We start from the raw sequence: 21,100 nt of genomic DNA, 5'->3' as shown, positions 1-21,100 counted from the left end.
GAGACTGTTGCTGCACTTTGTACACCTAAAAATTGCATAACAGATCTAATAAAATTGCAACGCAAATCTTAGTTGTTAAGTTATCATGTACTTCTAGTTACTAACTATGTGTACTTGGCTGAAACAGGCCTAAAAGCTAGTTTGGTATCTAATAAAGTTTGATACTTTTTTTAACATTAACATTGAACACTAGCTGTCTTCAAAACATGACATAATCACTGCATACATTATAGTCAAAAGTAATTTAAGATCTAAGCATGAGCTTGTTGGATATCTCATTTCTAAATGGTATTAAAATGGAGTGACTCTTCTGAGAAGTCCTATCACAACACTTTGAAGTATGTCTGTGAGAATATGTTCCCATTTAGTCAAAAGATCATTTGTATGGATGGGCACTAACATTGGTCAAGAAAGCCTCAAAAGATATTTCAAAAAGCCAGAGACCAACATCTGTCATGGTATAGCGTGCCTCACAGCCCACAGCATGAGTGACTTGCATATGTGGGAACATATTAAGATATGTCAACATCTGTTACTTGGAACTTTATGGTTATTTCAGCAAGACAATGTCAGGCCTTGTTCTGCACATGCTACAACGGTGTGACTTTGTAGCCATTTAGTGCATGTGCTTGACTGGCTTGCATGCAGTCCAGAGGTGGCAGAAGTAAACAAGTTCCTTACTTAAGTAAAAGTACTAGTAATCTGGTAGAATAATTGCTCAAGTAAAAGTTGAAGTATGCATACATTTTTTAAATAAAAGTACATCACCGTTAATGTACTTCAAGTATAAAAGTAAAAGTAATTTTAGAAAAAATCATTTTAAACACATTAAGTTTTGTGAACTTTTTTTTTTTTTTTTTTTAAGTTGGAGGTACACAAGCACCATCACACAAAAGCAGCTTAGGTTTTACACTTTAAGTTTTACACTTTTTACATTTAAGTACACTTAAGTCATCAGCTGCTAGGGCCACCTCATCTGGCCTGCTAACAACAGCGCAAGACTGGGAGTTGAAAGTTGACCTGGGGAAGCAATTGAAATTCCCAGGAACTGTCACCACCACAACACTGCGGCCAGACATGCTACTTATCTCGGGGACCTCCAAGCAGATTGTTCTCCTGGAACTCACTGTACCCTGGGAGGACCGTATCAAGGAGGCCAACGAGAGGAAGAGGGCAAAGTACACTGAACTAGTGGAGGAGTGCCAGAACAACGGGTGGCGAGCACAGTGTGAGCCCATTGAGGTGGGATGCAGAGGGTTTGCTGACCAGTCTCTCTGCAGGGCCTACAACATCTTGGGCATCACGGAGCCCAGTAAGCGAAGGGCCATTAAGGAGGTCACTGAGGCAGCAGAAGTTGCCTCAAGGTGGCTGTGGATAAGGAGAGGAGAGCCGTGGGTGGGGTAGCGCTACCTGGACACAAGCTGGGGCCCGATCAACCCCAGCTCGGTCACCTGGGTGAGAGTGTATGATGTTTGAAAGACCCGAAACACTCCGTGACCCCAGGTAACATCACTGATGATGTGTCCAGGTTGCATCAAGTTGATGTATGTTACAAGCAAAAAAAAGTCCATTCAGTCAAACAACATCTACGAAGATACCCAGAATGTCTTATTTAGTTTCAGAAGTAGCTGGTTCTCAAAGTTCTGTGAATCCAAACGTGCTCCTAAAATAAATAAATAAATAAATACATTAAATAAAAAATAAATTCATGGTTCACTTTCGTAAATCGTAAGCGGTTCTTGCTTTTGATGAAGATGAGAGCAGAAAATGTTACTTCACATAGCCAAGCAGAGGCCAAAGTACATCACTTGCTAATAGGGATGTCCCGATCCGATCTCAAAGATCGGGATCGGGGCCGATCAAAGCATTTTTTAACTGATCGGAATCGGCTTTACTAAACCCGATCGTAATCCCGATCTTTTGTTTTACATCAGCATGTCCGCTGTGTGGAAATAGTTTGAATTGGAGAGTGAAACAAGTCCAACAGTGAAGTGTAATGTCTGCACTGCGAGCGTTTCACGAGGCGGTAGTAGCAGAGCTGCGTTCATTACTGTAGAATTTTACTGTTTATATGGTGTGTGAGTCAAGGATCACTCCGGTTTACAAAACAACGTAGTGATGCACTCGTTTAATAAAGAAATAAATACACGGTGTATTCACATATTGTCGGGAGCAGAACACTTTATTAACTTCTTCTGTTACGGTTCCGAATAGCGGACAGCTTGAGTCAAGCACACTATTCCATGCACTATGGAAGTCCCAAAGGGTCAAAACACACTCACTTCGCATAGAAACGTCCATCAAACCATTGTCACAATACAAGCACTTTAAAAACTGGCTGTCCTTCATAACAAAAGAGCCTTTCCATTTTATTTTGGTATTCCGGATTTTACTGTAATGCTTTTAAGTAACTTTTTTTCTTATATTCAAGTTAAGCTGCTACACAGATTTCTGTTAATTTTTAGTGTATCACTGCATTAAACAGATTTTTTTTCTTCGAATGTAAAGTTTAAAGTAAAACTGTAATTATCTCACTCATTTTGATTGATTTTTGTAAAAATACAAAACATTAAGCCAATAGCTTTGATGCAGCATTTTTCCCTTCAGCACTGCAGAGCTATTTAGTTGTTAAACATGTACATTGGATTAATTTGAATAACTGTAATGTACTTGAAGTGTGCACTGTGTGAACAGTATTATCCAGTTCTTATCTAGACAATATCTAGAAAATACAAGTATCGGTTTGAGACTCGGTATCGGATCGGGATCAAAATTAATAATCAGGATCGGTATCGGGAACAAAAAAACGTGATCGGGACATCCCTACTTGCTAATTTTGTTAGTTCAGCATAATCTGCTGACAGAAAACTTTTAGCTCCACGGACAGAACGAGTCTGACTTGGCTACCGCTCTGTGGTAATACTCAGTTTAATTAAGCCTGAGATTTTTAAGGTAGGCGAGTCGCACAAAATGTTCCAGTAGCTGGAAATAATAATAAATTAATAAATAATTAATAACAGCAAAAACGGAAAGATGTCTCGACTCACTTATATCGATACTGTGAACAGAGCATCTCCCACTATACACCTCTCTTAAAGACACACACACACACGCCCTATAACAACAGTCACCGATTCATCTTCACTGTTAGCTTTGTTTTTAAGTTTTTTTTTTTTCAGACTGAACTGGATAACATTAAACGCGCGTGTGGTCAGTAAGACTAATCAAATTTTCCTGTGGGTGAAAAATTAATTGCTTTAGTTTTAGAAGTAAAAAAAAATCTCGTAATGTCACGCCCCCCTCCACGATAAAATAAACCGTGTGTGGTAGGGTTGGGCGGTATGACGGTATTGTGGTATACTGCGGTATTTTAAAAATGTTGACGGTATTTTAAAAAATGTGAATTTGGCTCGGTTCCTTTTAAAGAGCCATTAAAAAAAATTTCTCTTCGGGAGGCGCTACTGGGTAAACTATAAGACAGCCCTGATATTGATATCAATGATGAACAATCATGCAAATTTTGCTACCTTGCCTTAAATGTAGGCATAATTCAAACAACACTTAAATGAGAAAAATAGATTCATTTTAAAAGAAAAAACACTACAGGGAAGAGACGTACTGTGGTTGCATTGCATTAAGTTTCAGAAAAATCCTCTCTTGTGCGCCATGAATCAGATTTAACATAATTAAGCAAGTTTATTTCTCAATTATTTGTCATTATACTACTATCACTGCTCGTATTCTGCATGTTCTCTCTGTAGCTCGGTTACGGCTCTCTCTCTCTCTCTCTCTCTCTCTCTGTGTGTGTGTGTGTGTGTGTGTGTGTGTGTGTGTGTGTGTGTGTGTGTGTGTGTGTGTGTGTGTGTGTGTCTCGCTCGCTCTCTGCGATATTAAAAGTGTTTTCGGATTTGAATTTCGACAATAAACAGCTCTCATTATGACTGACTGATTCCCTCTACTGATGCGAAGCTGAATGGGTGGATTGCTGCCGATAAGAACTGCGCAAAAATAAAAATATATATAACAGCTCCCAGAGACGCAGTTACACTTACGCGTAAAATATTTATTATAGACGCTATGAAAATCGGCAATACCGCCCAACCCTAGTGTGTGGTAGTTGTAGCCTAGCGGTTAAGGCACTGGACTAGTAATCCAAAGGTCACCGGTTCAAGCCCTACCATTGCCAGGTTGCTGCTGTTGGGCCCTTGAGCAAGGTCCTTAACCCTCAGTTGCTCATACTCTATACTGTCACAGTACTGTAAGTCACTTTGGATAAAAAGCGTCTGCCAAATGTAAATGTAAATAAACCAGTAAATACATTTATGTAGTTAAAACTAAAGTAACGAGCCTGTTTTGAACATGTAGTGAGTAAAAAGTACAGATTTTTCTTTTGAAATGTTGTGAGTAAAAGTAAAAAGTATTAATGACAGAAATACTCAAGTAAAGTACAGATACCTAAAAAAAAACTACTTAAGTACAGTAACGAAGTACTTACCACCTCTGATGCAGTCCAGATCTGTCTCCTATTGGAAATGTATAGAGCATCATTAACAGGAAAATCAGACAACTGCAACCATGACTGTTGAGCAGCTGAAGTCTTCTATCAAGCAAGAACAGACAAAAATTCTACAAAAATTCTACTGTATCACACAAATGATTAAAAAGTGTAATTATTATGAAAGGTGATGTAACACAGTGGTAATTATGCCTCTTTTATAACCTTATAAAGTATTAAAGTTAAAATGCCCCAACTTTTCCGGAAGGACTTTGTATATATGCACACACTGCTGTTTATAAAACCAGTTTAAAGTGACTAGTGTGACATGGTGCATTATATTGCTAAAAGTAGCTATCATAAGATGGTCAATTGTGGCTATAAAGGGATGCACATGGTCAGTTACAATACTGAGATATAAATAAGATATTAAAATGATGCTGGATTTGTATTGGATGGCCCATTGTGTTCTGAGTTAATTTTTCCTTTCACATTACACCAGCATTACCAGCCTAAACTGTTGACACAAGGCAATACTTTAACGAGAATAGAACAACTTCACGCTGGCTTTAAAATGCATTTTTAGGCTGTAAAATCTGCTAAAAGAGTTTTACTACTAGGTAATAAAGTAATAAATCAAGGAACATTTTCCTGTGGAATTCTGTATGCTTTATACCACTGGCCAACTGTCCTTCATGTTCTGTTTGTTGATAAATCGATGATAAAACCTTATTTAAGTCAGACACTTTATTCTTTGACCTTGAACTTTGTGTGTTGCACACATTGTTGGTTATTACACGCAATTCTGTCATTCAGTTATGTCAACAGTTTTTTTTTTTTTTTTTTTTTTTTTTTTTTTTTTTTGGTTCCAGGCAGTGTCAAACTGAGCCCAGAAGCTGAAGAGTTTGTACCAGGGAGACTAAGCCAGCCGCTGCCCCGAAGAGGCCGCCCATGGTCAAACCACAACAGAAACTGGGAAGGTCGTGATCGACCACATCCAAGGTCAAGTCAATCTAGTTCAGCCCTATATGCAAATGAGCAACAGCAATACTATGACAACACTGCTATACCATTACATGGCACTTCATCTACAAGGCATGACATAAGAGGAGGGAGAGGAAGAGGGCGTGGAGGAAGAGGAGGCAACCACAACAGTGATCTTCCAACACAGGGTCCAAGATTTGCAAGGCCAAAAAGTAACAATGACCATTTAAGGCAGGACAGGGGAACTAATTGTCCACCTGTCCACAATTTTCTGGATGCGGAGAATCTTCAAAACCCCACTGGTGAAGCTCACATGAGAGAGACCCAACCTGACACCAGAGAAGCCTTGCCAAAAAAGTCCAGAAGAGGGAAAGGAGATGCAAGGAAGCCATTAACCAGAGAAAAGGCAACGAATCAGGCCAACCCTGCAGCAGCTGATGCTTATCCAGCTACAGATGTGCTAGTTGAGCATGTGGAACCAGAGAACAACCCAAGAAACAATAAAGAATGGAGAGGAAGTGGAAGGTTGGCCAATCATAGGAAGAAAGGGCCTGCCATACACCCTAGTATCCAAGGAAACTGGAGAGAGAGAGCACCACAGCACATGGATAAAGAGGATGATGACTTAAAAGAAGACAAGGCCAGAGGAAGCAAAGAGGACCCTAACTGGAGAAGTGGGACTGGAAGAGATCAAGAAAAAAGGGCACGGATTCATGAGCAAGGGCCGAGGCGAGCGGGCGGTGCTGAAAGGAGGACAGGACCAATCAAACGAGTGGAGCTTCCCAAGAGCAAAGAGACACAGACAAGTAAGATACAGCTTGAATTGTTATTGAGTTAAAATAATAAACAAACACATTATGCCACATTATGCATTGTGGGCAGGGGTAGCTCAGTTTTTTAGATACTGGACTAGTAATCAGAAGGTTGCCGTTTCAAACCACATCACCGCCAAGTTGCCACTGTTGGGCCCTGAGCAACGTCCTTTATCCTCACTTGTTCAAATTGTTATTGGTCACAATTGTAAAGTGTCTGATAAATGCGGTAAATGTAAATGTTAGGGCAGTTGTAGCCTAGTGGTTTAGGTACTGGACTAGTAATCAAATGGTCACTTGTTCAAGCCCCACCACTGCCAGGTTGCTGCAGTTGGGCCCTTGAGCAAGTCCCTTAACCCTCAATTGCTCAGACTGTATACTGTCTTACTACTATGAGTCGCTTTGAATAAAGGCGTCTGCTAAAAGCCGAAAATGTAAATGTAATGAAATGTAAACACAATATTATGAACAGTGATGATTATAGGTTTTTATTAAACATACTGTGTAATCATTCACAGTTCAGGAGAAAACCAACTGGTAGAAGCTTTATTAGCAGCAATACTGTTCACTGCTGATCAGACTTGCACAGTTTCATTTGTGTTGATGTCTCCTAGATTTACCTTAATACTTTCCCCACTTCTTCTTTACCACTTACACATTTTTTAAACTGCTTACATCGTATTAAACGGGGAGGCACGGTGGCTAAGTGGGTAGCACTGTCGCCTGACAGCAAGAAGGTCCTGGGTTCGATCCCCAGGTGGGGCGGTCCGGGTCCTTTCTGTGTGGAGTTTGCATGTTCTCCCCATGTCTGCGTGGGTTTCCTCCGGGAGCTCCGGTTTCCTCCCACAGTCCAAAGACATGCAGGTGAGGTAAATTGGAGATACAAAATTGTCCATGACTGTGTTCGATGTAACCTTGTGTGAACTGATGAACTTTGTGTAATGAGTAACTACTGTTCCTGTCATGAATGAAACCAAAGTGTAAAACATGACGTTAAAATCCTAATAAACAAACAAAACAAACATCATATTAAACACTGGATGTCGTTTTTGAGTTGAACTGCAGTAAAACTAAAGTGATGCTGCCTAGGGCCCAAGGCTTCTCTAGTCAAGACTACAGATCTTTTTCTTACTCTGGATGGTTTTACAGTAACTCCCTCCACTCCAAACTCTCTTTTCAATCACATATTAGTTAAAAAGCCCATTTCCTATTGCAAAGTGCAGGTTTGTGTCATTGTAAAAGTTGTGTACACATTGTGTTTGTGTTCAGTTCTGTTTTACACTTTTGTTTTTTTAAAAGAGTGTATTAAGCTGTTTATTTTTTATGTTTTAATGTTGGTGGGATTGTTTATGGTTTACCCTTTCTTTTTTATTTTATTATATTCACATTATGGTCTAATTCCCCATAAGTAAACATTTTTGTGCTGGTATGCCCTGCACTTGTGGGTGCAATGTGAATTAAGTTTTGTTTTATATATTATTAATAGTACAAATTAATGACAGAATGACTTCTAAATTTGCAGTGTAATGATGATTATTATTGTTATCGAACTTTAATAAGTGCATGTGTTTGTGTGCAGGCTGCCTGATTGAGCAGCTGACTGAGGAGAAGTACGAGTGTATGGTGTGTTGTGATATAATCCGTCTGATGGCACCCGTTTGGAGCTGTCACAGCTGCTTCCACGTCTTCCACCTAAACTGCATTAAGAAGTGGGCTCGCTCGCCTGCCTCCCAGGCTGATGGTACTGTGTGTTATGCAGTGTGACCTGTTATACATTTCACATGAGCTTCTAATATCAGGAGAAAATAAAGTGAATTGTTCTCCCTATCATGCTTATGTTTTGCAGAGAGTGGTCAGGGCTGGCGTTGTCCGGCTTGCCAAAATGTGTCCATTCAGCTTCCAAGCTCGTATATCTGCTTTTGTGGTAAGAAGCCACTGTTTTTAATCTAAAAATCCATACACACAGCTGACTGAAATGGGTTTAGGTTATGCGTATGTTAATTGCATCCTTTTACATTTGAATTAACAGGGAAGGTTACCAATCCAGAGCATCAGCGCAATGAGATTCCACACAGCTGTGGTGAAATTTGTGGCAAGAAAAGGACTGGGGAGGACTGCAATCATCGCTGCAATATGTAAGAATGATTTGACCGTCCTTGAACTAGTATTGTCTGATTGAATTTGATGCATTTTTAGTCCAATTCAATCCACTGGTATAAGTAATGGCAGGTTAACATATAGACATAAACATTTTTATGCAGTTTTTCCCCTTTTTTTCCCAATTTTTAGCGCGTCCAATTTTTACCCAATTGCATTATGCTTCCTCTCTACTGGTGCTGACCCCCGCCCCACTTGAGGAGTGCAAACTGACACGCCCCCTACGACACACGAGCATCCGACTGCATCTTTTCACCTGCACGAGGCGAGTTCATATGCGGATCAGCCTTGCGCACGGAGAGCCACACCCTGATCAGCATTATTTTCCAACTCCGTGCAGACGCCATCAAGCAGCTAGTAGAGGTTATGAGGTCCCTATCCCTGGCTTCCTTCCCTGGATGAACAACAGCCAAACGTTCATATAGTCGCCCAGCCGGATGGCAGAGCTGTGATTCGATACAATGTATTCGAAATCCCAGCTCTGGTGTTCTAGCATATTTTACCGCTGCACCACCTGAGTGGCTAATTTCAAAGCTTTTAAAAATCACATTATTTGCCATCAAATGAACCAATTATATTGTTCTATATAATGCAAGATAGTTCTGTTGTGACTGTGTAACAGCATTCTGGTAAATAATGTGGTAATTTTTTGTCTGCAGTTTATGTCATCCAGGCCCGTGCCCACAGTGCCCAGCTTTTGTCACAAAATCCTGCATTTGTGGAAGAACAAGGTAATAAATGTTCTAAACTGCACCAGTGAGCCAACTATTACATTTTTTCTGACATTCTCTTGTGTGTGTGTGTGTGTGTGTGTGTGTGTGTGTGTGTGTGTGTGTGTGTGTGTGTGTGTGTGTGTGTGTGTGTGTGTAGTAAGCAGGTGCGCTGCAGTCAGACAGGAGCCTTGCGATGTGAGCAAGTGTGTGGTGCTCAGCTGAACTGTGCTGAGCACTCCTGTTCAGAGATTTGCCACCAGGGCCAGTGCCAGCCATGCCAGGTCCGCGTCCAGCAAGGTTTGTGAACAGCTGTGTCAGGAAAATGTTTTTATATAAACATATATAAAATATGAAAATATGAAAATCAAAGTACAAATTTTAAATCTCAGACTCCAGTTTGCAGGAATTTCCTCACAGTAACTCATAAAGTGACTCAGTAGTTTGTATGCCCCCACGTGTCTGTATGCACTCCCAGCAACGTGTGGCCAGGCTCCTGCTGAGATGACAGATTGTGTTCTGGGTGTTTGGACCAGGGCATCAGTAAGCTCCTGGACGGTCTGTGGCACTACTTGGTGGCATTTGCATGACAGTTTGGTCGGAAACACTCACACCAGTAGCCCACTAAAGGTCATTTTATAGGGCTCTGGAAGTTCTCCTCCTGTTCCACCCTATACAAAAGAGCAGGTACTGGTCCTGCTACTGGGCTGATGCCCTTCTACGGCCCTGTCCAGCTCTCCTCATGTAACAGCCTGTGTCCTGGTATCTCCTCCAATTCAAGACTGTGCTGGGAGATTTTCTGGTGATGACACATGTGGATGTGGCATTCTGGAGGAGCCTCTACCAGTAGTGACAAGGACACTAAGTAAATGCAAAACTAGATTAAATCAGAAAAGGATAAGGAGAGAATAATAGTCTGTGGCCAAACCAGTGCCTCATTGGAGGTTGGAGGTCTTTCTGTTGCTTCTCCTGTGCACCTGTTGTCACTTTTATTTGCACCAAAGCAGGTGAAATTGATTCAAAGTTGCTTGTGCTTCCTAACTGGACAGATAGATATCCCTGAAGTTCAATTGTCATGGTATTATACTGTTATTTACTAAGCATTTCCTATTTTTTGATCAGTGTATATACAACCCTCAGCCCCCAAAACCTGCTCCAATTATATCATAGAAGCAGTTAAAAAATAAATACCTCAGACTGCTTTGTTACTAATATATTATGCACACACTAGTTTTTGCTGCCAACTTCTGTTGTCCCATATGCAAGATATACACACTGTGATGTTGATATGGCAAAAATATAATTGATGATTATTGCTAGGATTTTGGTGTGCCCAGATTGCAAATGAATTTGACCATACTCATCATTTAAAAGTAAAAAGGGCCGCTTATGTCATTAATGTCCAAGCCACATCAATGCATCAGTGAACACTGTGTCTTTCTGCATATTCTAATTTCGGTCTAATTAAGTTGTAGTTTACACACCCTGAGTGTGATTGTCTGTGTAACCTAGTGTGTTACTGTGGAGTGGTGCACAGAGAGGTGGCGTGTGGAACTGACAGGGAAAATTTTGATGGGTCTGGACATTTCTCCTGTCATAAACCATGTGGAAAGTAAGTTTTCTTTTTTTTTTCCTTAATTCATAGCTGAAAATACACAAGTAGAATATATCAGTGTAACTGTAAGAGGTTTGAAAGTATCAAGTGTTTGGATATTACACTCTTTGTGATTTGTGTACACTAGCTTAATTAAAGTGCATTAGCTCTAAAATGCTTCCCAACCCTCGTCTGTATCTCCAGAATGCTGGAGTGCCAGTCTCACCGCTGCCAGCAGATGTGTCACACTGGTGATTGTCAGCCTTGCCCTTTATCACCCAGCCGGGTGCGCAGCTGTCCATGTGGACAGACATCCCTGGCTAAGCTGCTGGAGCTGGGCTATTCAGAGAGAAGGACCTGCACTGACCCCATTCCATCCTGTGGGAAGACCTGCAACAAGCCATTGCCCTGTGGTGACGATGGTGTGTGTGTGTGTTTATGCATAGTATGCATGCATACTAGGTACTTGTCAGAACAGAATCATGTAGGATTTTTATACATTTAGTTATACTTTGGTTCTGTCCTGCTGCAGACACTGTTCATCTGTGCAGCAAGCTCTGCCATGAGGACAGATGTGGCCCATGCTCTCTCACCTCTACCATTAAGTGCAGATGTGGAACTAAGACCAAGGTTAGTCTGTAATAAGTTTTGCAGAACTTTAGTCTGCACTTTTCTTGACAGAATAAAATGTAACATATGCCCTGCCTCCTCTTAAAATTACTAGAACCCGTTTTTGTATAAAGGTGGCCTTCCGTTTTGTCCCACCTCCTAAAAATATGCAGAAGGTAGTTTGGCAACTGTAGACTGGCCCTGGCTATAGTGATGTAAATGCATGTGTGAGTACAGTTTGGGCCTTTTTGGCCAACTTGCTAGTTAATTGATGTGAGGTAAAACGTACTAGTTTAAATAAATAAAATAATAAAAATAGTCTATTGTGCTATACAAACAAATTGACACAATTTCCAGTTGTAAAACCTCTGAACACCTGCAGATATTTTTTCTGATGGTGGTGATGGCTAGCTGTGTATAGCAAAGCTAGCAAGAAAAAAATAAACAAGGTAGTCTACAAACCCCATTTCCCATTTTTTTCATCTTTTCTCAATACAAAATTGTTAATTGGTTTTCATCATTTATCATACAGTACATACTATTGTGAAAAGATGTAGGGAATCAAGAGAAATGTCACAGTAAAATGTGTGTGACCCTCGAGCCCTTAGACGGTATTGCATAATAATCAATATAGCTACATTGGCTCATGAGAAACTTGTTGTCAATGCAGTTCACCACGGTATTGAGAAATGCAACATGGATGAGTTTAAATCTCAGCTGTGCTGATGTGGTCACTGTGTGTCCCACTGTTTAAAGCCATGGACTGTGTGGTGTGAATATTCACACGAACATTAATTTGAGCAAAGCTGCTCAAGCATTTACGTGCTGTATAGGCATTTGATGTGCTGTGTTGTGTCTAGTGTTTCAGGGGTGGCACTGGACCCACCAGGTTAAAGCAGTTGTTCTAAATGATGATGATGTATAGAATATACAAATGAGTTGTGTATGACGTTGATGCTGTAATACATTACTGTTTTTGCAATTAAATTATGTTTCTTTACCAATACCAAAGTGCATTGCTGGAGTATATTATAATGTCCAATCCTTTTTTCTTTTCAGGCGGTTCCATGTGCAGAAGTTAAAAGTGAAGGTAAGGGATATCTGTAGAACTTGATGTATTATCTATGTATTCTATTATATGATTTATAATTGTTAAACATACACGTTTTCTCTGTGACTAAAAGAGTTGACGTTTACCTGTGAGAAACGTTGCAATAAGAAGCGCTCGTGTGGCAGACACAAATGTGGAGAGCTGTGCTGCATAGTAAGTTTCTTCTGACTGGCTGCACTCAAAGCCAAGCATTGTTGAAAGCACTGATTTTTAAACACATATATTGTTTCTTTAACCCAGTTTTCTTTTTTTCCTCTTATATTAGGACATTGAGCATAAATGCACTTTAATCTGTGGCTACAAACTCAACTGTGGTCATCACCGCTGCCTGGAAGTGTGTCACCTTGGAAACTGCCAACAGTGCTGGCAAACCAGTGAGTCTTTACTCCTTATAACACATTTTTACATCACATTCTGTCCACACATTTCTTTTAATAATAATTGCTTATGTTATCCTATAGGTTTTGATGAGCTGACCTGCTACTGCGGTGAAACAGTGATGTATCCTCCTATCCCATGTGGCACCAGACCTCCTGAGTGCAAAAAAACATGTTCCCGTCAGCACGACTGTGATCATCCAGGTACCCTGCAAGGCTTTTTTTTTTTTTTACTGCCTGGTTTACTAAATGCTTTTTAAAGTAAATATTCACATTTTCTTGCACTAATATACATAAACTAGGTGACTAAAAAAGAGACTATTCTCTTTCTATGGGGTGGCTAGTCAGCCATTTGTTCCTTTTTTTCGTATTTTAACTGTGGAGCCACACATCTGGTTTGTCTGATGCACCCCTCAGAACTTAAGGAAGACTGGCAAGGCTTTTCTCTGTACTTACACCTGAGTGGTGGAACTTTTTTGGGGCTTAGGAAAACTCTAAGGGCCTGTCTGTCTATCATAATTAATAAAATGTTTCATTTAAATCAGTGTTTCACAACCTTTTTTGCACCACGGATCAGTTTCATATAAGATATAATTTCACGGACTGGCGGGGGTGGAAGGATTTAATAATATTGCTCACAAACGATGTAAAATGAGCTTTTTTCACTTCAATGAGACGCTGCTCCCACCTAGGGGTGACGATAAGACAATAACACCCGAAATAGAAGCAGTAAAAAACGCTTTTCTAGCGATTTCTAATTATTCATTATTTCTGTGCGGCACAGTAATAAATAGCCCAAGGACCAGTACCGGTCCGAGGCCCAGTGGTTGGTGACCCCTGATTTAAACAACTTCATGCTTGATTGGCAAGAATTAAACATCCTCAGAGCCTCTGTATTGCACAGTGTTACATTTTTAGAGTTTATCATGCGGTCTGACTTCATACTAATGCAAACTGGCCTCACTGCTAATAATTTTAATTATATAATAGTTATATTATTATTTAATAGTTTAGATCTCCAAATGCAGCTTGTAAACAGAGCTGGTGCATATGCACTGGGCATGGTCAGAGTGTGTTTTAAACTGGTGCTTTTACTCTGTCCTTACTGTTGCTTTGCTTTCAATTAAAGTCAAGAGTCAGATATTTGAAATAAATAAAAATTACGGTAGACCCTTGACTTAAGTCAAAATGTTCGTTAGTTAAACCGATTTTGCCCATAAGAAATAATGTAAATAGAATTAATCCGTGCCAGACCCCCCAAACCAACCCCACCTAACCTTTTTAATGTCTTTAATGGTCTTTTTTTGTTATAAATACAACTATATTTCCCCTTAAATCTTAAATTATAGAATAGACATTACTGTAATAAACAATAATAAACAACAATACACAGTAGTACTGTACATAAAAAACATGATCCTATTTCAGTACAGTACGTGTGCCATACCATACACCATAATACATTTCCTTCTTTTTTTATAAAATGTATCTACTAGAAACAACAATAACTCTCATATTTCTCTATTATTTCCTTCTTTATTTCAATAATGTTGTATTTTTTAGATGTAATTGCACGAAAGAAAGAATACTTTACTGAGCCGAATTCTTTCTTCTCTCTCAATCACTGTCCCCTCTGTCTGAAACACAGTGACAGCTACTGGCAGGAGTAATTATACAACAACAAATGTAATAGATTTGTTCATTTTCTTTGCACCTTCTTTGGGGACATTTTAATATTGAATTTTACAAAATATTAAGAAAACACCAGAAAAACACCGTCCGCTGTCCGAATTCCCGCTCACTGTATATATATATATATATACAGTGTATCACAAAAGTGAGTACACCCCTCACATTTCTGCAAATATTTCATTATATCTTTTCATGGGACAACACTATAGACATGAAACTTGGATATAACTTAGAGTAGTCAGTGTACAGCTTGTATAGCAGTGTAGATTTACTGTCTTCTGAAAATAACTCAACACACAGCCATTAATGTCTAAATAGCTGGCAACATAAGTGAGTACACCCCACAGTGAACATGTCCAAATTGTGCCCAAATGTGTCGTTGTCCCTCCCTGGTGTCATGTGTCAAGGTCCCAGGTGTAAATGGGGAGCAGGGCTGTTAAATTTGGTGTTTTGGGTACAATTCTCCCATACTGGCCACTGGATATTCAACATGGCACCTCATGGCAAGGAACTCTCTGAGGATGTGAGAAATAGAATTGTTGCTCTCCACAAAGATGGCCTGGGCTATAAGAAGATTGCTAACACCCTGAAACTGAGCTACAGCATGGTGGCCAAGGTCATACAGCGGTTTTCCAGGACAGGTTCCACTCGGAACAGGCTTCGCCAGGGTCGACCAAAGAAGTTGAGTCCACGTGTTCGGCGTCATATCCAGAGGTTGGCTTTAAAAAATAGACACATGAGTGCTGCCAGCATTGCTGCAGAGGTTGAAGACGTGGGAGGTCAGCCTGTCAGTGCTCAGACCATACGCCGCACACTGCATCAACTCGGTCTGCATGGTCGTCATCCCAGAAGGAAGCTGACGCACAAGAAAGCCCGCAAACAGTTTGCTGAAGACAAGCAGTCCAAGAACATGGATTACTGGAATGCCCTGTGGTCTGACGAGACCAAGATAAACTTGTTTGGCTCAGATGGTGTCCAGCATGTGTAGCGGCGCCCTGGTGAGAAGTACCAAGACAACTGTATCTTGCCTACAGTCAAGCATGGTGGTGGTAGCATCATGGTCTTGGGCTGCATGAGTGTTGCTGGCACTGGGGAGCTGCAGTTCATTGAGGGAAACATGAATTCCAATATGTACTGTGACATTCTGAAACAGAGCATGATCCCCTCCCTTCGAAAACTGGGCCTCATGGCAGTTTTCCAACAGGATAACGACCCCAAACACAACCTCCAAGATGACAACTGCCTTGCTGAGGAAGCTGAAGGTAAAGGTGATGGACTAAACCCAATTGAGCACCTGTGGCGCATCCTCAAGTGGAAGGTGGAGGAGTTCAAGGTGTCTAACATCCACCAGCTCCGTGATGTCATCATGGAGGAGTGGAAGAGGATTCCAGTAGCAACCTGTGCAGCTCTGGTGAATTCCATGCCCAGGAGGGTTAAGGCAGTGCTGGATAATAATGGTGGTCACACAAAATATTGACACTTTGGGCACAATTTGGACATGTTCACTGTGGGGTGTACTCACTTATGTTGCCAGCCATTTAGACATTAATGGCTGTGTGTTGAGTTATTTTCAGAAGACAGTAAATCTACACTGCTATACAAGTTGTACACTGACTACTCTAAGTTATATCTAAGTTTTATGTCTATAGTGTTGTCCCATGAAAAGATATAATAAAATATTTGCAGAAATGTGAGGGGTGTACTCACTTTTGTGATACACTGTATATATACAGTGTATCACAAAAGTGAGTACACCCCTCACATTTCTGCAGATATTTAAGTATATCTTTTCATGGGACAACACTGACAAAATGACACTTTGACACAGTGAAAAGTAGTCTGTGTGCAGCTTATATAACAGTGTAAATTTATTCTTCCCTCAAAATAACTCAATATACAGCCATTAATGTCTAAACCACCGGCAACAAATGTGAGTACACCCCTTAGTGAAAGTTCCTGAAGTGTCAATATTTTGTGTGGCCACCATTATTTCCCAGAACTGCCTTAACTCTCCTGGGCATAGAGTTTACCAGAGCTTCACAGGTTGCCACTGGAATGCTTTTCCACTCCTCCATGACGACATCACGGAGCTGGCGGATATTCGAGACTTTGCGCTCCTCCACCTTCCGCTTGAGGATGCCCCAAAGATGTTCTATTGGGTTTAGGTCTGGAGACATGCTTGGCCAGTCCATCACCTTTACCCTCAGCCTCTTCAATAAAGCAGTGGTCGTCTTAGAGGTGTGTTTGGGGTCATTATCATGCTGGAACACTGCCCTGCGACCCAGTTTCCGGAGGGAAGGGATCATGCTCTGCTTCAGTATTTCACAGTACATATTGGAGTTCATGTGTCCTTCAATGAAATGTAACTCCCCAACACCTGCTGCACTCATGCAGCCCCAGACCATGGCATTCCCACCACCATGCTTGACTGTAGGCATGACACACTTATCTTTGTACTCCCCACCTGATTGCCGCCACACATGCTTGAGACCATCTGAACCAAACAAATTAATCTTGGTCTCATCAGACCATAGGACATGGTTCCAGTAATCCATGTCCTTTGTTGCCTTGTCTTCAGCAAACTGTTTGCAGGCTTTCTTGTGTAGAGACTTCAGAAGAGGCTTCCTTCTGGGGTGACAGCCATGGAGACCAATTTGATGTAGTGTGCGGCGTATGGTCTGAGCACTGACAGGCTGACCCCCCACCTTTTCAATCTCTGCAGCAATGCTGACAGCACTCCTGCGCCTATCTTTCAAAGACAGCAGCTGGATGTGACGCTGAGCATGTGCACTCAGCTTCTTTGGACGACCAACGTGAGGTCTGTTCTGAGTGGACCCTGCTCTTTTAAAACGCTGGATGATCTTGGCCACTGTGCTGCAGCTCAGTTTCAGGGTGTTGGCAATCTTCTTGTAGCCTTGGCCATCTTCATGTAGCGCAAAAATTCGTCTTTTAAGATCCTCAGAGAGTTCTTTGCCATGAGGTGCCATGTTGGAACTTTCAGTGACCAGTATGAGAGAGTGTGAGAGCTGTACTACTAAATTGAACAAACCTGCTCCCTATGCACACCTGAGACCTAGTAACACTAACAAATCACATGACATTTTGGAGGGAAAATGATAAGCAGTGCTCAATTTGGACATTTAGGGGTGTAGTCTCTTAGGGGTGTACTCACTTTTGTTGCCGGTGGTTTAGACATTAATGGCTGTATATTGAGTTATTTTGAGGGAAGAATAAATTTACACTGTTATATAAGCTGCACACAGACTACTTTTTATTGTGTCAAAGTGTCATTTTGTCAGTGTTGTCCCATGAAAAGATATACTTAAATATCTGCAGAAATGTGAGGGGTGTACTCACTTTTGTGATACACTGTATATATATATATATATATATATAGATATATATAGATATATAGATATATATAGATATATATATATATATATACAGTGTATCACAAAAGTGAGTACACCCCTCACATTTCTGCAAATATTTCATTATATCTTTTCATGGGACAACACTATAGAACTAAAACTTGGATATAACTTAGAGTAGTCAGTGTACAACTTGTATAGCAGTGTAGATTTACTGTCTTCTGAAAATAACTCAACACACAGCCATTCATGTCTAAATAGCTGGCAACATAAGTGAGTACACCCCACAGTGAACATGTCCAAATTGTGCCCAAATGTGTCGTTGTCCCTCCCTGGTGTCATGTGTCAAGGTCCCAGGTGTAAATGGGGAGCAGGGCTGTTAAATTTGGTGTTTTGGGTACAATTCTCTCATACTGACCACTGGATATTCAACATGGCACCTCATGGCAAAGAACTCTCTGAGGATGTGAGAAATAGAATTGTTGCTCTCCACAAAGATGGCCTGGGCTATAGGAAGATTGCTAACACCCTGAAACTGAGCTACAGCATGGTGGCCAAGGTCATACAGCGGTTTTCCAGGACAGGTTCCACTCGGAACAGGCTTCGCCAGGGTCGACCAAATAAGTTGAGTCCACGTGTTTGGCGTCATATCCAGAGGTTGGCTTTAAAAAATAGACACATGAGTGCTGCCAGCATTGCTGCAGAGGTTGAAGATGTGGGAGGTCAGCCTGTCAGTGCTCAGACCATACGCCGCACACTGCATCAACTCGGTCTGCATGGTCGTCATCCCAGAAGGAAGCTGACGCACAAGAAAGCCCGCAAACAGTTTGCTGAAGACAAGCAGTCCAAGAACATGGATTACTGGAATGCCCTGTGGTCTGACGAGACCAAGATAAACTTGTTTGGCTCAGATGGTGTCCAGCATGTGTGGCGGCGCCCTGGTGAGAAGTACCGAGACAACTGTATCTTGCCTACAGTCAAGCATGGTGGTGGTAGCATCATGGTCTTGGGCTGCATGAGTGTTGCTGGCACTGGGGAGCTGCAGTTCATTGAGGGAAACATGAATTCCAACATGTACTGTGACATTCTGAAACAGAGCATGATCCCCTCCCTTCGAAAACTGGGCCTCATGGCAGTTTTCCAACAGGATAACGACCCCAAACACAACCTCCAAGATTACAACTGCCTTGCTGAGGAAGCTGAAGGTAAAGGTGATGGACTAAACCCAATTGAGCACCTGTGGCGCATCCTCAAGTGGAAGGTGGAGGAGTTCAAGGTGTCTAACATCCACCAGCTCCGTGATGTCATCATGGAGGAGTGGAAGAGGATTCCAGTAGCAACCTGTGCAGCTCTGGTGAATTCCATGCCCAGGAGGGTTAAGGCAGTGATAATAATGGTGGTCACACAAAATATTGACACTTTGGGCACAATTTGGACATGTTCACTGTGGGGTGTACTCACTTATGTTGCCAGCTATTTAGACATTAATGGCTGTGTGTTGAGTTATTTTCAGAAGACAGTAAATCCACACTGCTATACAAGCTGTACACTGACTACTCTAAGTTATATCCAAGTTTCATGTCTATAGTGTTGTCCCATGAAAAGATATAATAAAATATTTGCAGAAATGTGAGGGGTGTACTCACTTTTGTGATACACTGTATATATATATATATATATATATATAGATATATATAGATATATAGATATATATAGATATATATATATATATACAGTGTATCACAAAAGTGAGTACACCCCTCACATTTCTGCAAATATTTCATTATATCTTTTCATGGGACAACACTATAGACATGAAACTTGGATATAACTTAGAGTAGTCAGTGTACAACTTGTATAGCAGTGTAGATTTACTGTCTTCTGAAAAGAACTCAACACACAGCCATTAATGTCTAAATAGCTGGCAACATAAGTGAGTACACCCCACAGTGAACATGTCCAAATTGTGCCCAAATGTGTTGTTGTCCCTCTCTGGTGTCATGTGTCAAGGTCCCAGGTGTAAATGGGGAGCAGGGCTGTTAAATTTGGTGTTTTGGGTACAATTCTCTCATACTGGCCACTGGATATTCAACATGGCACCTCATGGCAAAGAACTCTCTGAGGATGTGAGAAATAGAATTGTTGCTCTCCACAAAGATAGCCTGGGCTATAAGAAGATTGCTAACACCCTGAAACTGAGCTACAGCATGGTGGCCAAGGTCATACAGCGGTTTTCCAGGACAGGTTCCACTCGGAACAGGCTTCGCCAGGGTCGACCAAAGAAGTTGAGTCCACGTGTTCGGCGTCATATCCAGAGGTTGGCTTTAAAAAATAGACACATGAGTGCTGCCAGCATTGCTGCAGAGGTTGAAGACGTGGGAGGTCAGCCTGTCAGTGCTCAGACCATACGCCGCACACTGCATCAACTCGGTCTGCATGGTCGTCATCCCAGAAGGAAGCTGACGCACAAAAAAGCCCGCAAACAGTTTGCTGAAGACAAGCAGTCCAAGAACATGGATTACTGGAATGCCCTGTGGTCTGACGAGACCAAGATAAACTTGTTTGGCTCAGATGGTGTCCAGCATGTGTGGCGGCGCCCTGGTGAGAAGTACCAAGACAACTGTATCTTGCCTACAGTCAAGCATGGTGGTGGTAGCATCATGGTCTTGGGCTGCATGAGTGTTGCTGGCACTGGGGAGCTGCAGTTCATTGAGGGAAACATGAATTCCAACATGTACTGTGACATTCTGAAACAGAGCATGATCCCCTCCCTTCGAAAACTGGGCCTCATGGCAGTTTTCCAACAGGATAACGACCCCAAACACAACCTCCAAGATGACAACTGCCTTGCTGAGGAAGCTGAAGCTGAAGGTGATGGACTAAACCCAATTGAGCACTGTGGGGCATCCTCAAGTGGAAGGTGGAGGAGTTCAAGGTGTCTAACATCCACCAGCTCCGTGATGTCATCATGGAGGAGTGGAAGAGGATTCCAGTAGCAACCTGTGCAGCTCTGGTGAATTCCATGCCCAGGAGGGTTAGGGCAGTGCTGGATAATAATGGTGGTCACACAAAATATTGACACTTTGGGCACAATTTGGACATGTTCACTGTGGGGTGTACTCACTTATGTTGCCAGCCATTTAGACATTAATGGCTGTGTGTTGAGTTATTTTCAGAAGACAGTAAAT

General features: G+C 41.4%; 1 protein-coding gene across 4 annotated transcripts in view; it reads left to right on the top strand.

Moving 5' to 3' along the window:
- The window catches only part of nfx1 (nuclear transcription factor, X-box binding 1), a 34,812-nt gene that overhangs the window by 1,560 nt on the left and 12,152 nt on the right, over positions 1-21,100 (top strand). Inside the window, exons 1-14 of one of the 4 annotated variants that reach the window (XM_062994005.1) lie at positions 4,665-4,682; positions 5,368-6,285; positions 7,871-8,032; positions 8,138-8,215; positions 8,321-8,426; positions 9,108-9,179; positions 9,319-9,458; positions 10,671-10,770; positions 10,957-11,174; positions 11,285-11,382; positions 12,421-12,451; positions 12,546-12,625; positions 12,738-12,846; positions 12,934-13,053. In XM_062994005.1, coding sequence (XP_062850075.1) covers positions 4,676-4,682; positions 5,368-6,285; positions 7,871-8,032; positions 8,138-8,215; positions 8,321-8,426; positions 9,108-9,179; positions 9,319-9,458; positions 10,671-10,770; positions 10,957-11,174; positions 11,285-11,382; positions 12,421-12,451; positions 12,546-12,625; positions 12,738-12,846; positions 12,934-13,053 — 2,239 coding nt within the window. In that variant the 5' untranslated portion in view covers positions 4,665-4,675. Of the gene's footprint in view, positions 1-4,664; positions 4,683-5,367; positions 6,286-7,870; positions 8,033-8,137; positions 8,216-8,320; positions 8,427-9,107; positions 9,180-9,318; positions 9,459-10,670; positions 10,771-10,956; positions 11,175-11,284; positions 11,383-12,420; positions 12,452-12,545; positions 12,626-12,737; positions 12,847-12,933; positions 13,054-21,100 lie in introns of those variants that run through there. The other 3 variants (XM_062994004.1, XM_062994006.1, XM_062994007.1) reach the window with 3 other exon arrangements.

Source organism: Trichomycterus rosablanca, chromosome 4 (assembly GCF_030014385.1).
Source record: "Trichomycterus rosablanca isolate fTriRos1 chromosome 4, fTriRos1.hap1, whole genome shotgun sequence".
In the NCBI taxonomy this organism is placed as follows: Eukaryota; Metazoa; Chordata; class Actinopteri; order Siluriformes; family Trichomycteridae; genus Trichomycterus; species Trichomycterus rosablanca.
The sequence above is the reverse complement of the archived record's forward strand: the minus strand, read 5'-3'. Positions and strand labels throughout refer to the sequence as shown.